This window comes from Mustela nivalis, assembly GCF_964662115.1.
Source record: "Mustela nivalis genome assembly, chromosome: 12".
Classification (NCBI taxonomy): Eukaryota; Metazoa; Chordata; class Mammalia; order Carnivora; family Mustelidae; genus Mustela; species Mustela nivalis.
This window is the reverse complement of record NC_139031.1, coordinates 63,939,746-63,955,009: the sequence shown is the minus strand read 5'-3', so window position 1 is coordinate 63,955,009 and position 15,264 is coordinate 63,939,746. Positions and strand designations below refer to the sequence as shown.

Sequence of the window (15,264 nt, the reverse complement as noted above, 5' to 3'; positions counted from 1 at the left end):
TCCTTGTGATCTGTCTGTCAAATACATAAATAAAAATCTTTTAAAAAATTAATTAATTAATTAAACGTGATTCAGCTTAGTGAGGAAGGCATGTCGAAAGCCAAGATAGGCCAAAAGGTAGGCCTCTTGCTCTGAACATTTAGCAAAATTGTGAATGCAAAGAAAAAGTTCTTGAAGGAAATGAAAAGTGCTCCTCTGGTGAACTCATGAGGTTTGAGAAAGCAGAACAGCCTCCCTGCTGACATGGAGAACGTTCTAGTGGTCTGGGTAGATCAAACCAGCCATAAATTTCCCGTATGCCAAAGCCTAATGCAGAGCAAGGCACTCTCTTAATTTTCTGGAGGCTGGGAGAGGTGAGGAAGCTGCAGAAGAAGGCTGGAAGCTAGCAGAATTTGGTTCACGAGGAAGGAAGTCCTCTTCGTAACGTGAAAGTACAAGGTGAACGGCAGGGGCTTCTGAAGCTGCAGCAAGGTGAACAGAAGGTCAAGCTCAGAGAGTAAGTGACCGGCGACTGCGCTAAACAACAGACTTTCAGCGTAGATGAAACGGCCTTGGATTGGAAGAAGATGCCATCTAGGACTTTAATAGTTAGGAAGATAGTTAGGAAGTGGCTGGCTTCAAAGCTTTGAAGGACAGGCTGACCGTCTTGTGAGGGGCTGATGCAGATGGGGACTTAAGTCGAAGCCTGTGCTGATTTACCATCTCATAAATCCCGGGGCCCTTAAAAAGTGTGCGAAGGCTACTCTATGTTTTATAAATGAACAACAAAGCCTGATGGTAGCACCTCTGTTTACAGTATCGCTTACTGAATATTTTAAGTCCACTGTGGAGACCTGCTGCTCAGAAGATTGCTTTCAAAATATCGACAATGGGGGCGCCTGGGTGGCTCAGTGGGTTAAGCCACTGCCTTCGGCTCAGGTCATGATCCAAGGGTCCTGGGATGGAGTCCCGCATCTGGCTCTCTGCTCATCAGGGAGCCTGCTTCCCTCTCTCTCTCTCTGCCTACTTGTGATTTCTCTCTGTCAAATAAACAAAATCTTAAAAAAAAAAAAATATCGACAGTGCATCTAGTAACTCAAGAGTTCTTGGTGGAAGAGGATGATGAGATGAACGTTTCCATGGCTGCTAAGCCAGCATCCATTCTGCAGCTCGTGGATCAAGGAGTAAATCTGACTTTCAAGTTCTTACTTAAGAAATACGTTTTGCAAGAAATGTGAAGATTCACTGAAAGGATAACAAAGGATTTAGAATTACATAAACTTAGTTGATAAAGCAGTGGCAGGGTTTGGGAGGAACAACTCCAATTTTGAAAGAAGTTTTATTCTGGGTAAAATGCTGTCAAACGCATGCCACAAAGAAATCGTTTGTGAAAGGAAAAGTCAACCAAGGTGGCAAACTTCATTGTGGTCTTATTGTCAGAAATTGCTACAGCCACCCCGACCTCCAACAACCACACTCTTCATCGGTCAGCAACCATCAGCATGGAGGCAAGACCCTCCATCTGCAAAAAGATGGCAACTTGCCAAAAGCTCGGATGATGGTTAACATTTTTAGCAACAAAGAACTTTTAATGAAGATATAATCATTGGGGTTTTTTTTTTTAGACATAATGCTATTGCACCCTTAATAGACTAGAATATAATGGCAACATAACTTTTATATGCACTGCGAAATCAAAAAATTCATTGGACTCTCTTTATTGTGGTAGTCTTGATCTGGACCTACAATGTCTTCAACTATGCCCATAGAAATATATGAAAGCCTCTAAGAAGTCCCACAATAGAGAGACAAGCTTAACTTTTTTTTTTCCAGAAGTTTGATAATTAAATTTTGATGGAACAAGCTTTGAGAAATGCTGGATTCATAGAAGTTACTGTATAAGACAGCCTTTTTTTTTTCTTTCCACTACAGAAAAAGCTTTATTTTTTTCTAATTATTATTTTTTCTATTTATTTTTTCTAATTGAGGAACACCTGCTCATTGAAAAAAAAATTAAGAACAGAAATAAAGAGGACAACAACAAAGAAAAAATAGACCCTTCTTTCTACCACCGAGTGATAATAACTATGAACATTTTGGGAGGATTTTTATCCATGTGAAGTGATCCAGAAAGTTAGGAATAAAAAGAAACCAACTGCCAAAATGAAGTTGATGGACAAAAAAGATAAACTAAGAATCTTGGTAATTCTAGGATCCTCAGTAAAATCTTTGATTCATAAGGCCTTTGCCCTGCCCTCTCTGATGTGGGGCATTCCGGTCACAAACATAGGTATTTGAAATTTGAATTTGTAACATGTGGCTCATTGACACCTGTTCTCCCTATGAACATACCTGATACCTCTTCATTTTAGTTTTTGAACAAATCAAAGAATTATTTGTTGAGCACGTGAATCAAGGGTTAACACAGCTCTTCGACCTCTGCGCTATTCCCACGTTGAGCTGGGGGCTCTAGGATGTGGAGCAGCATCTCTGGCCCCTTCCCACTAGATGCCAGCAGCACTCCTCCCCCTGCTGTGACACCCAGAAATGATTCCAGACATCGCCAAATGTCCCCCTAGGGCAAACCAGGGAGGACAAGGTCTCCCTCTTTGAAAAACCCTGGATTGTGAGAAGGAAAGGATGAATAACCACCAGATTGGAGACAACAAAAGAAAGGGAAATAGAGGGATGCCTGGGTGGCTCAGTTGGTTAAGCAGCTGCCTTCAGCTCAGGTCATGATCCCAGCGTCCTGGGATCGAGTCCCGCATCGGGCTCCTTGCTCGGCAGGGAGCCTGCTTCTCCCTCTGCCTCTGCCTGCCATTCTGTCTGCCTGTGCTTGCTCTCGCCCTCTCTCTCTCTGATAAATAAATTAAAAAAAAGAAAGAAAGAAAAAGAAAGGGAAATAGAAACGAGAGCAAAGGGAGTCTGAGGAAGTTTCTCTCACCTTCCATGGGGACAGTAAATCTAGACCCTGGCCCTGTGGCCCTGACAGAGTGTACTATGCACATTTGACACAACAGACAGATTGGCAGGCATTCTGTTGAAAGGCCAGCTGAGGTCCCTCTGACTAGAGGGAAAATGTGCTCCTTAATGATGGCACAGCCTCTAAGAAAACTGGAAATATTTTGAGCATTTTGCAACCACTTTCTAAAGAGACACTTTCTAATTTCTTTGGGGGAAGTAAATGCCTTTACACCCTTAAACAATTTTCCTGAAAGCTATGTAATATGAGAAAATAAGCCTTCTCATCAGCACTCCAGAAAAAACAAGTCAACACTAAAATAAACATGTGCTAGGAAGTTAATGTTCACTCGTTTGGCACGGATGGTACCTGAACTTCACGCAGAGCACAGACTTAAAGACTCACCTTTAGCCCTTGGGTTCCTATGCCCCGAGGCCCAGAGGGGCCTGGGGGGCCTCTGACACCAGGCTCTCCCTGAAAAGACACAATAAATGACAAGTTACTGATCTGAGACAAACAACAAGAAAAAAACCTTTATGTTGTATAGTTTATATAAAATGTTATATTTCGTGTTAAAAAATATTTTGTATAAACTTTCATATATCAAAATATATTTTAAAACCCAAATCCTTGAATTTGACTAAGATATTGAGCCCTTTTCTTGCAGATCACTTTCCTCTACTTGACAAAGGGAGTGTTATTACCTTTTGTTTTCATTTCTTATTGCCATTTAAGGAACCTTCCAGCCAACTTATACGGGTCCATTTCAAAGCAATCAAGTTAGTTAACTTTTGACAACCTCAATGTACTTTTTGATAACTCCCTTCCTGGAGTTTGGAGAAGTGCCACCATTGTGAGTGGAGGGAGAAAGAGAGGAGAATAAAAAGAAACCATTGAAAGCTGTAACCCCATCCTGAACTAGTTGCTTTTAGTATTTTATGCAACAAAAATTATGCTACTAGGGGTCAAGGATGAGCTTTGAGATATTTCTGCCCTAGAAGCAGTTGTGGTTACAGGATAAGTTCTATACAAGCTTTGCAGATCCCCTAAAGCCTTTTAGAACAGGCATCTAGCCCAGAAGAGTGGTGGGGCCTGATTAGGGCAGCTCAGGCCCTGTGGTTGGATCTGTGTGAGATGTGAACGAACAGAAATTACAATCTCTTCATTAGCCGCCTTCTGTGTACCCAGAACTCTGCCCTGCATGTTCGTACAAGTTACTGGATGTAATTCAGTACTCATGACAACCCTGTGTTACAGCGATGACTAACTCATCTAACATTTCTGAACCTCAGTACATTCATCAGATATACACAAAATCACACTTAGGTTTCCTGAGGACGACAGGGAAGTAAGACAAAGAATACGAGTGTCTCGATCACAGTGTCTAGAGACTGTGATCGAGACACACAATCTATTGTATCGTGACCACATAATACACAATACACAATTCTACTGAACTGTGTGTAAACACAGTTCAATAGATTTTACCCAGAACCATTCAATGTTTTACCAGAAATAATTGTCTTCTTTGCCTGGGTCCTGAGAAGCCTACCCCAGATAAAATGGCTCCCTCTTTTGTGCCATTGTGCCTATCTAGCTGAGGAGGCACTTGGGAAATATTAATGCCTCACCCCAGCTGTGTGTTGTTGTTGTTTTAAGGATTTATTTATTTGTTTTAGAGAAAGAAAGAGAGCAGGAGCGGGAGGGGCAGAGGGAAGAGAGAAACTCAAGCAGACTCCAGGCTGAGAACAGAACCCAATGTGGGGCTTGATCCCAGAACCCTAAGATCATGACCTAAGCTGAAACCAAGAGTCAGACGCTCATTGGACGGAGCCACTCAGGCCCCCCACCCCAGCTGATTTATTAAAGAAAAAACTAAAGTAAGTCTAAAGACTTACTTGTCAATAGCTGTGCTATTGACAAGCAGAACTAGGAGGATGTGGAGAAGGAAGAAAGCTCGCAAGTTGTTGGTACAGCCACTTTGGAAAACAGTTTGGCAATTCCTTAAAAAGTTCAACATCAGGCGCCTGGGTGGCTCAGTGGATTAAAGCCTCTGCCTTTGGCTCAGGTCACGATCCCCAGGGTCCTGGGATCGAGGCCCCACATTGGGCTCTCTGCTCAGCAGGGAGCCTGCTTCCCCTCCTCTCTCTCTGCCTGCTGCTCTGCCTACTTGTGATCTCTGTCTGTCCAATAAATAAATAAAATCTTTAAAAATAAAAAAGTTCAACATAGATTTACTGTATAGTAGTAATTTCACTCCTGTACCCAAGGGTAATGAAAACATATGTCCACACAAAGACTTACATATGAATGCTCTTAGCAGAATTATTCATAATAGCTAAAAACTAGAAACAACCTAAATGCCTATCAACTATAAAAGGTGATATATTCAGCAATAAAAAGGAATGGACCACAGCTACTAGCTACATGCACGAACCTCAAAAACATTATTCTCAGTGGAAGAAGCCTGATCTATGAGACCACATACTGTATTCCATTTGTATGAAATGTCCACAAAAGGCAAATCTATAGAAACAGAAAATAAATCCATGATTGCTTGGGATGAGGAACAAGAACTAGGACAAGATCAACTGTAAATGGGCACAAGGGATTTTATTGGGGGAGGGGAGAAAATGTTCTAAAACTGATTTATAGTAAGGCCTACAACTTGCTAAATTTCCTTTAAAAATCATTGAAACATATAATTGGAGTGTGTGAGTTCTAGGATATATAAAATATGTCTCAACAAAATTATAAAGAAAATAAAGAAGAAGAAGAGGAAGAAAGAAGCCAAAGCCAGCCAGGCTTTGAAGGTAAATCTCCCAAGCTCTTTGCCTGAGGTCCCGTTTCATTCATGTTCTGTTTGGAGCTAAATAGCTTCTAGATTGCAACAGTGCAAAATCATGGATTATAAGAAATTATGAAATTGTTTATCTAGCAAAACAGCCCATCCTCATTTAACTTTGCTTTTTACTTATAAATCCTAAAGAGAAAACAAGGCCTTAAAAGAAAAGGAAAAGATGTAAACTTCATTGCCAACTTAATGCTTCTTATCTCTAATTTCATAATTACCTATTTCCCTTGTGCCCGCAAGCCACTTTTATGATTTTGGTCACCTGTCTCCATCTCTCCCTCATAGTCCACAGCTGCTTTTGTGAGTGCAGGTACTAATTATCTCCCTAACACCTTCTGATTCCCACCTTTGAGTGACCCCAAGTTTCTCCCAGCTGAAATGATCACTTATCAAGAGCTCCAAGTAGAGAACATGTTCCTGTACATTTCTGTTGTCTCTCCTTTCTTGAGTCTCCTGACTCAAGATAAGTACCTTCAGAGGGAGCATAAATTCACTGGGGGAGAGTCTCCAGTTATCCCTGACTGATTCACACACTTGCTTCATTTTGACGCCCACCAGCCAAACAGAACCCAGGTAAACATATTTCAATAGAGTCTACCGAGAACCATTTGATGTTTTGTCAAAAAAAATGCTTTGCCTGGTTACTGTGAACCCCACCCCAGATACAATGGCTCCCTCTTGTGTTGCTATTCACCTCGGCCCTTTCCTGATGAGGTTGGAAGCACAGGGCCCCCAACTGGACATGGTGGATGTGGCACAATGTGGAGTCCACAAGCCCACCTGGAAAGCCTTCTGCTAAGAAAATTAGGACCTGTATTTGAGCAGGTCTCTAGAGCAGGTCTCTAAATCTGACAACCACAGGACATAGAAACGTGTCGACACCGTAGGAATAGCATCGACAAGACCCTCAAGGACAAGGAGCTCATCCACACAGAAAGCACAAGGGAAAAACAAAGGATGACTAACCTTTGCTTAAAAGAGATTTAAGAAGCATCTCAATCGAATGCAATGTGTGGACATCATTTGGAGCCCAATTCAGACAAGCCAACTGTAACAAATCTGTAAGACAAGCTGATAAATCTGAACACTGGATGTTTGATGATACTAAAGAATTACTAATGTTTTTTAAGTTTGCTAATGGTACTGCAGTTATGTTTTCTTAAAAAGAGCTTTTATATTTGAGAGATAAATGCTAAGCCTTTATATGGGAGATGTCTGGGATTTGCTTCGGAGGAACACAGTGGAAGAAGGGGAAGGGGATGGTAGAACAGGATTGACCCCACAGTGATATTAGCTCAAGTGTGATGGGTAAATAGAAGTTCATTTTACTAGTCTTTCTACTTCTACACATACATAATAATCTTCATAATAAAATGTTTGTAACAGTATTTTTTTAGATCTGTGAATGAAATCCAATAAAAACCTCACCAGTAAAGGTGAGGAAAGGCTGCCATGATGTTCACTGTTCATAAGGAGAAGAATACAAGATTTTAGAGATAGAAAGATTGGCAAAGGATGAAAGCACACAGATGGATTCAGTATCATTAGAACTTACATATCTTTCACGCATTCTTGGTTATGTCCCAAATGTTACATACCTTTTAAAAATTTAGAATATGGAGACAGGGCAGGAGATTTTTTTATTGAGTAATATTTCTCTTAAGAAAGAATTCGACACTCTGTAATTCATGATATTGTGAAGATTTTAGTTAAAACTTCATTCTCTATTAGTATCAGTCATACTAATAAACACACACATACACACACGCACCCACACACACACTGAGCCCAGGTGGGAAAGCAAGTGGGAAACACAGTTGAAATAAGTTGCGAGTGAATGTACTTCAAGCCAGCCTTGTCTGGGTTTATTAGTGCTGTTCATTCTCTCTCTTACTCAGTTTCCCTGAGTGTAGACCTTGTAGACTCCTGATTGCCCTTTCTGTCCTTGAACCTTGGCCAATGAACTTTGATAGCATGTTTCTCACATCATCTATGGTGCTACAGTGTTTCCCTCAAATAAGCTATCTTTATCCATATAATTGTTGACATATAGCTGTGTTTTATCTATCCAAATAATCTTTTATGATCTTTTGACCTAGGTAAATAGAATCTGATATATGCATTTATTTAACTGATGGACTTTAAATCAAGTCTTAGCTTAACATACTCTGCAGACATTACAGTTGGTCTGTAACATAGTTTAGGGTTGTCCTTTGGTGTTTCTGTACCATACTTTAAAAAAAAAAAAATAAAGATTTTCTTTATTTGACAGACAGAGATCACAAGTAGGCAGAGAGGCAGGCAGAGAGAGAGAGAGAGAGGGAAGCAGGCTCCCTGCTGAGCAGAGAGCCCCATGTGGGGCTCCATCCTAGGACCCTGGGATCATGACCTGAGCTGAAGGCAGAGACTTAACCCACTGAGCCACCCAGGTGCCCCATGTACCGTACTTTTTAATAGATGGGAATATCGAGTACTTAATGAGCTATGGGAATCCACAGAAATAGTGTCTCCCCATATGGTGTGGTCTTGAAGATGTATTCTGTCTTTGGTTCCTTTGGCCATGTGCCCCTAGAAGGCCACAACACCCAGTGAGGACCTACAAGAGGACCATGGTCCAGACTCACTTCACCATTTGATAGCACCCGGTCTGCCACAATGCAGCACCAGTGGTACCTACGAAATACATTCACCATGACACTTTCAGACGTATGATTTTATTGTCAGTGGTTGGCATGACAATCGCAAATGAAAGGAATTACGACAGGCACTTGCACAGCTGGATTTAGCTTCCCATGCAAGAGCTGAGAGTTACTGGAGCCTGCAGAGGGAGCCCTTGCATCAGGAGATAATAAACAGCCCTGAAAACTAATTCTGGAGTTGCCCTTTTGGACTATATCCACAAATTTTGTAAGACCAAATAGCCTAAGTCCTACCTCTACCATCCACGAAACAAACAAACAAACAAACAAACAAAACTATTTAGATCGCCCAGAGCTTCCTCTTGGCCCACAAAGGAATTCTAGACTTGAGATACTCCTCCGTTTTCACAGGAAATGGCCAACTTTAGAATTAACTCCCTGTAGTACTTGTGCATGTGAATTTAACAAATGATTCAGTGAAAGTTTCCCCTAGATCATAACCCTGTAGAGTGGTTGATTTCAACACCTTTAAAAATCATACATAATCTTATGATGGCCCTGGGAACCATTAATACCGCAAACTTCACTTTTTAATAGAAAGGAAAAGAAACCAAACGCACTATCACATTCATTCTTTTTTTCTCATTGGTAAACCTTTGCTTTGGCAACACTAAAATTACAATAATTAATAATAAAATAAATAATAATTAACATTTATTAAATGTATTATGTGGCAGGTACTTTTCATTCATTATCCCAGCATCAGCTTACTTCATTTTATAGAAAGGAAACTGAGACTTCCAGATAAGGATACATGATTTCCTAGAAACCATGCAGCCAGCAGCAATCCAAACCCAGGTCAGACTCCAGGTCCCACCTCCCTTCTTGGTGTTGGTGAGAGCTGGAGGCAAAACGCTCAAGTCTCCATAGACTTTGTTCCAGCTACCATTTAATGCAAAGACCATGGGTCTGTGGCTGTGAAAGTCCTTTTCCTACATTCAGTTGGTCACACTCTCTCAAGGAGAGGAAAGAAAGCATCCTCAAAACCGCATCCCTGAGAGGACCTCACCACATGTACAGTGCCCAGCTGTCTAAGACTAGCCTCTCCCTCTCCCCATCGTTGCCACTGCTCAGTTTTGTGGTTTACCCCAATGTTTTTACTTAATCTCTTTCCAGATCTTCTACCTATACCAATTCTTATTTTTTTCTGTATCCATACTGCGATACACTTGATTTGGCAGAGTAAGGCACACTGTGATGACTACTATGACATCAGTGTGTTAGAATTCATTCAAATGTTTTATAGACATTCTTCCATTAATTTCTCAGAATAAGCCTGTGAGGTGGGCATCATTATCCAGACCACAGAGGAGGAGGCTAAGTCCCAGGGAGAGTAAGTAACTTGCCGAGGTCACACAGTTAGTAAGTAACAGAGGTCCCCTCAGAGGGAGGGGGAAGCAATCTATTTAAGAAACAATCTATTATACCTTCTGGATTTTATAAGATTTAAATAAGATATTTGAGAAGATAGTGCTCTTCAAGACAAAGTAGCCCAATGAGACTGCCTTCCCCCACCCCCACCACAGCATAGACGAAGCTCTAATCCCTGCTTCGCCCTTAGTCTATGCCTGTTAGGTCCCTGCCACTCTTTGGGAGGACTGTGGAAGCAGGTTACAGTTGTTCTAAAAGGGATTTCATGCTTTTCTACTTGGGGGATAATGAAAAGCAAACTGAATTCACTATTAAAAGAATGAGCTGCTAAAAAATTTCTCCAGGAATAGTACTCAAGATTCTACCAAATGAAACCAGGGAATGACTGAGTTTCAAAATAACTCATAAGTCAACGTGATGATTAACAACTGCCTCATGTTTCTTCCTTTCTGGTTTTGTATTTTTTAAGATTTTATCTATTTATTTGAGAGACAAAGAATGAGAGAGAGAGAGCATGAGAAGGGGGAGGGTCAGAGGGAGAAGACTCCCCATGGAGCAGGGAGCCTGATGTAGGACTTGATCCCAGGACTCCAGGACCATGATCTGAGATGAAGGCAGTCACTTAACCAAATAAGCCACCCAGGCGCCATCATTTCTGGCTTCTAAATAAAATTAAGATCTAACTACAAAGGCTTTAGTTACCGCAAACATAAGCACCGCTCTGGAGTGGATTCTGTAATGAACTTGGGCACTGGTCTGGTAACTCTGCCGTACCTGCCAGGATGGCCATGGAAATTTAGCTTTTTGTAAGCTTCTGAATAGACAACTTGATACTGAGAATGCGTATTGGTTGTTGACTGGACTTTGTCACAGCACTCAGCCACTTTTCACAGACACCCTTTAATGTGAAAAGGGAGACAGGAACAGTTACCAGCCCAATTATCAGGGAGATGTGAAAATAATGAAGAAGGTGCTAGAAAACAAGCACTCAGATCATAATAACGTTTGCTTTAGCATATTTTCCCAATGTATTTTCAAAATATTTTAAATAATTTCCATTCTTCCAACTAATTTCTCTCCTAGAGCTTTAATATTCACCCCCAAGCTTCAGTGTTTCAACGTCCATGATAATTTAAAAACTTGCTTTAGGATGGTTGGGGGGGGGGGTGTTGGAAGAGGAGGAGACAGTCAACAATTTGATTATTTCTTTTCTCAAAATCAACTCATCAAAGATGAACAAAAGAGTCCCCCGTGCCAAGGTGCTGAGAATCTCATTGAAGAGGTAGAGTCTTTCTTATTTAGCTACATTGGGAATCTTGAAAATAGAAATTCTGATATTGTTCCTAATGACAGAGAGAAGAGAAGGCTCTCTTGTAATGATTTTCAATATAGTTTCCCACAGAGGGAGAACTTCTCTAGTCTGAATGACTGAAAATAAAAATGTGTTGATGGGTAGCCAATGCTAGTAGGATTTATTGTGTGTCTCCAGGGCTGAAGAGAGAGGTGGTATGTATGTACTGCTGGAGAGAGAAATGCAGAGCTAGGAAAACAGCAAAGAGAGATGAAAGCAGCCTTGAAGGTCACAACACAGACCAAATACAGCTCTGATTTTAAAGAACGTGCATGGAACTGAATTGGGGAATAACCTTGAAAAGTCACCTAGTCAAGTTTTCCTGGTCTTGAATGTGACCTTTACTGAAATTTAAAGGTCAAGTTGCTTGGTATTTCAACTTGATATGGCTCTGGCTCTAATTAGTCCTGGTTTTGAGCTGATTATCTTGCCTGTCACAATTTTGCAGTCCTGTTATGGGAGGTGGGTTTCTCCTGCTCCAACCTGTAGTCGCAGATGCTTAACGTCACTGTCATAAAGTCTGTATCCGAGGCCAGCCCTCCTTGTCAGAGACTGTTCAAAATGGAGTTTCTTGTCCAGTCCACGTCCACCAACGGAATTCACAAATTCCTAATGCAGCTCTGTGTGAATCGCTCCTCTGTTCTGCCACGGCCTGTTGGTGGTGTGCACATATGTGAGCCATTGCAGAGAACAGAGGGGCAATTCAAATGCTGGGAACATTTTTAGAATAATGACACTCGGTGGAATTTCACAGAGCCTTGCATTTTAATTTATGACTATGGACCAATTTTGTCAAATAAAGCATGTATTTACAATACGCAAATATTTAAAGCTTTTAAAAAATGTTTAACTCTTCTGGGTTTGGGTTTGTGCCTCTCATTAATGTTTATGTAATTTAAGTTTGGATGATGGGAAAGGTTGGCTGCCTGGAAAGGAAAAACAATCTCACTATATGCCAAGATATCTAGAAGATAGCTTTGAAAATGAAGCATCTGCAGATCAGGGCAAGTCAGTCTCTCTGCTCTGATTTATTCATTCATTTCGTCTGCATTCATTCATCCATATTCATAGTCTCCCTCTTACACATGACACAATATAGTATCAACACTGTTTCTCTTGTAAAGTGTTCAGCCTTTCTGCTTCCTTATCTCCTTACCGATAAAACAAGGGGGTAGTTTAAAATGCAATGATATCCTGGAAATATTTAGGTAGTATATAATGTCTATTGACATAGTATGCAATAATAATAGCAACAACCCAACATATGCTTCCTGCCCACAGATTTTATTCCAACCACTTGATGGTGAAGAAGCCCCTTGAGGGCCCTAACAGTCAGGTTAGAGCCCCTCTGTGCTTACTGTCTTTCCTGGCCCCAGCTCACCTGCTCCAAAGTTTCAGGGAAGAAATGGCTCCTTCTCTGATAAAATAGCACACCGAAGGGGGCTAAAAGAGCTGAGAGAGGTACGTGGCAGGATGTACCTGCCCTTACGGAGCTCAGGAGAGGCACTCCTTACATGTCTCTTCTAGGAGGCCAAGGGTAAACTCTCACACTCAGAGATATCAGTGGCTCAGCCCCTGGGTCCCATGTACCTCTTTGAGCCTTTGCAGGTGAAAATACAGGAGCAGAGTCAAGTGAGCTTCTCAAAGGCAGGTGAGGGTCACATAATGATAGTCCCCAAATCACAAAGCATCTTTTTTGTCTATAGGGGTTCAGTGAAAAAGTACAGGCAGCACGAAAAAAGATCCTTGAGCTTGCCTTCCCCATCAACAAACAAGTCCGGGTCCGGGGAACTGGGCACTAGGTGAGCGCTTCCCATTCAGCAAGAAAATAAGTTGTCAGTTTCTCTTCTAGGCATGTGTCAAAAGCAGATTTTTAAAACTGTATCTCCTATCTACTTAGAAATGTAGTTTTTATAAGAATTTTAGAAGTCTTTCAGAAGCCTTGTCAAAATTCAGATGCAATTGAAGGTAACTGTATATAAAACTATAACCACTGATGTCATATGGAATTCTTCCCCTTGGAAAAAAGCCAGAGAGCACCACAAGGGTGCAAGATGTCAGGGACTGCTTCGGATAGGTTTTGAAACATAGAAGCTTTGATTCTAATGTCTGTGTCATATGCTAAACACATGTGCCTAAATAAGCACCATTAACTAAATAGCACCAAAACCTACCATAAATTGTCAACCTTAATGGTTTCCTCATTTCAAAACACATTTGTTTTGTAAGTTAATGCGCTTTTAGGCCAGAATTTTAAGGTGACTACACAGAGTTTAAATGAAAAACATATCTGATATGTATCTCTATATAATTATACACACACACAGACACACTCCCACATACTTACAATTTCTCTGGTATTTTAAGTCAGAATGAAAGGAGGTGAATTTTGCATACATTTGAGACCACTGATTTTACTACCATTGACACCTTTAGGTACTTTGAGGGTCTCACCTCCACTTTACTAAACCAGAAGAACAAAGTTAGGTGGAATTAAACTTTTCTAAATATCTCTCTTTCTTTACTTCTCTCTCTCTCTCTCTCTCTCTCTCTGTGTGTGTGTGTGTGTGTGTGTGTGTGTTTCCAAAAGTTTTCTTCAGAGAAAAAGGTGACATAAAGACTTTAAGGCCCCTACCAAAGACGAGAGATGATATTGAAAATTATTTAAAAGCTGGTGTTTGCTTTTAGGATTTCCTTTATTTCCAAGTTTGTGATCCAAGTTCTTTAATTCTAAGACCAGCTTGCATGATTTCCAGGATAAAACTTTTTCTCAGCAGCCACAGGATGAGGTCAAAGAGAGAAAGGAAAGGCAGCTGAGAGTGGGCTGGGGGAGGGGGGAGGCAGATCCTAGCCAATATTCTCTCCTCCCCTCAGCTAGGAATGAGCTGTCTGAAGCTGCCTCCCCTCAGCCTTCTGTGTGGGCCAACGGAGATAATGAATCTCCCTTAATACACATCTATGGCAATATGTTGGTTGTTTCAAAAAGTAAAACAGGCAATGTAAAATTTTGAAGGAACAAGCTTTTTCTTGACTTCCCTCTGCCTAAAATGTACATGATAGTGAATATAGGGGGCTTTCAGAGAAAACCAGTATATGGAACCATTTACTAAACATTTTAGTTTGTATGTTAAATGACCTGACATAATAGAATACTCACAAGAAGCAAATTTTAAAAAAATGTTTTCTATGTATAATTGCCTGCCTTTATAATCATTGCTAAATGTAGAGCAGTAACTTAATAGTATAATTTATATGTATATGTATATACTATGTTTTACTTACCTAAATATATAGATATTGACTGTCTATATACATCTATATAGGTATTATCATAGGTATATACTATGTATATTATCTAAAACATAATAACCTATTCAGTGGAAGTATAAATGATCATGTTTCTATTAGAATACAAACACATTCCAATATACATTTAATACATTTAATTTAATTTATTTAATACATTTTACTTCATGCCATAAATTAAATAAGTTTCTACTTTCCTCACTAAAGGAATATTTACATAATAATTTATATAATAACAGAAGTTTTTACCCATGCACTCAGAGCAGAAAACAGCAAAGTTTACATATTGAAATGTCTTCCAATTTTTAAACTTTAACGTTTGACAGATGACTATGCTTTAAGGAAAAAAAAAGAATACTACCATACCCAAGTATGCTTCCTTATCTCCATACCTTCAGTATGGTTTATTGACACTGTCAAGATATGTTAGAGGATTGGATTCAGTTCTGAGTCAGACCAAGCCAGAACCTTGATAAAAGTATCTCACGTGTGCTCCTCTGTATAGTTTACATAGAGTTTACACAGTACTTTCAGACACACCCTCTCCCTTGCTCTCGTGATTACGCTAACAGAGACGGAGGAGTCAAGCTGCCCTTTATAGACAATACTTAGTGCCATGGGTCTCCTGCCTTTCACTGTCCCAAGGAGAAGGCAAAAGGGCCCCTGCCTCACTGTACAGAAGCATCGGCAAGGTGATGTCTCTCCCACAGGCTGGGGCAGAGACCAAAAAATCAAAACAAGA

General features: G+C 40.5%; 1 protein-coding gene across 1 annotated transcript in view; it reads right to left on the bottom strand.

The window, feature by feature from the left end:
* Positions 1 to 15,264, bottom strand: part of COL28A1 (collagen type XXVIII alpha 1 chain) — a 160,732-nt gene that overhangs the window by 55,100 nt on the left and 90,368 nt on the right. Inside the window, exon 26 of the mRNA XM_082693358.1 lies at positions 3,347 to 3,415. Coding sequence (XP_082549484.1) covers positions 3,347 to 3,415 — 69 coding nt within the window. The remainder of the gene's footprint in view (positions 1 to 3,346; positions 3,416 to 15,264) is intronic.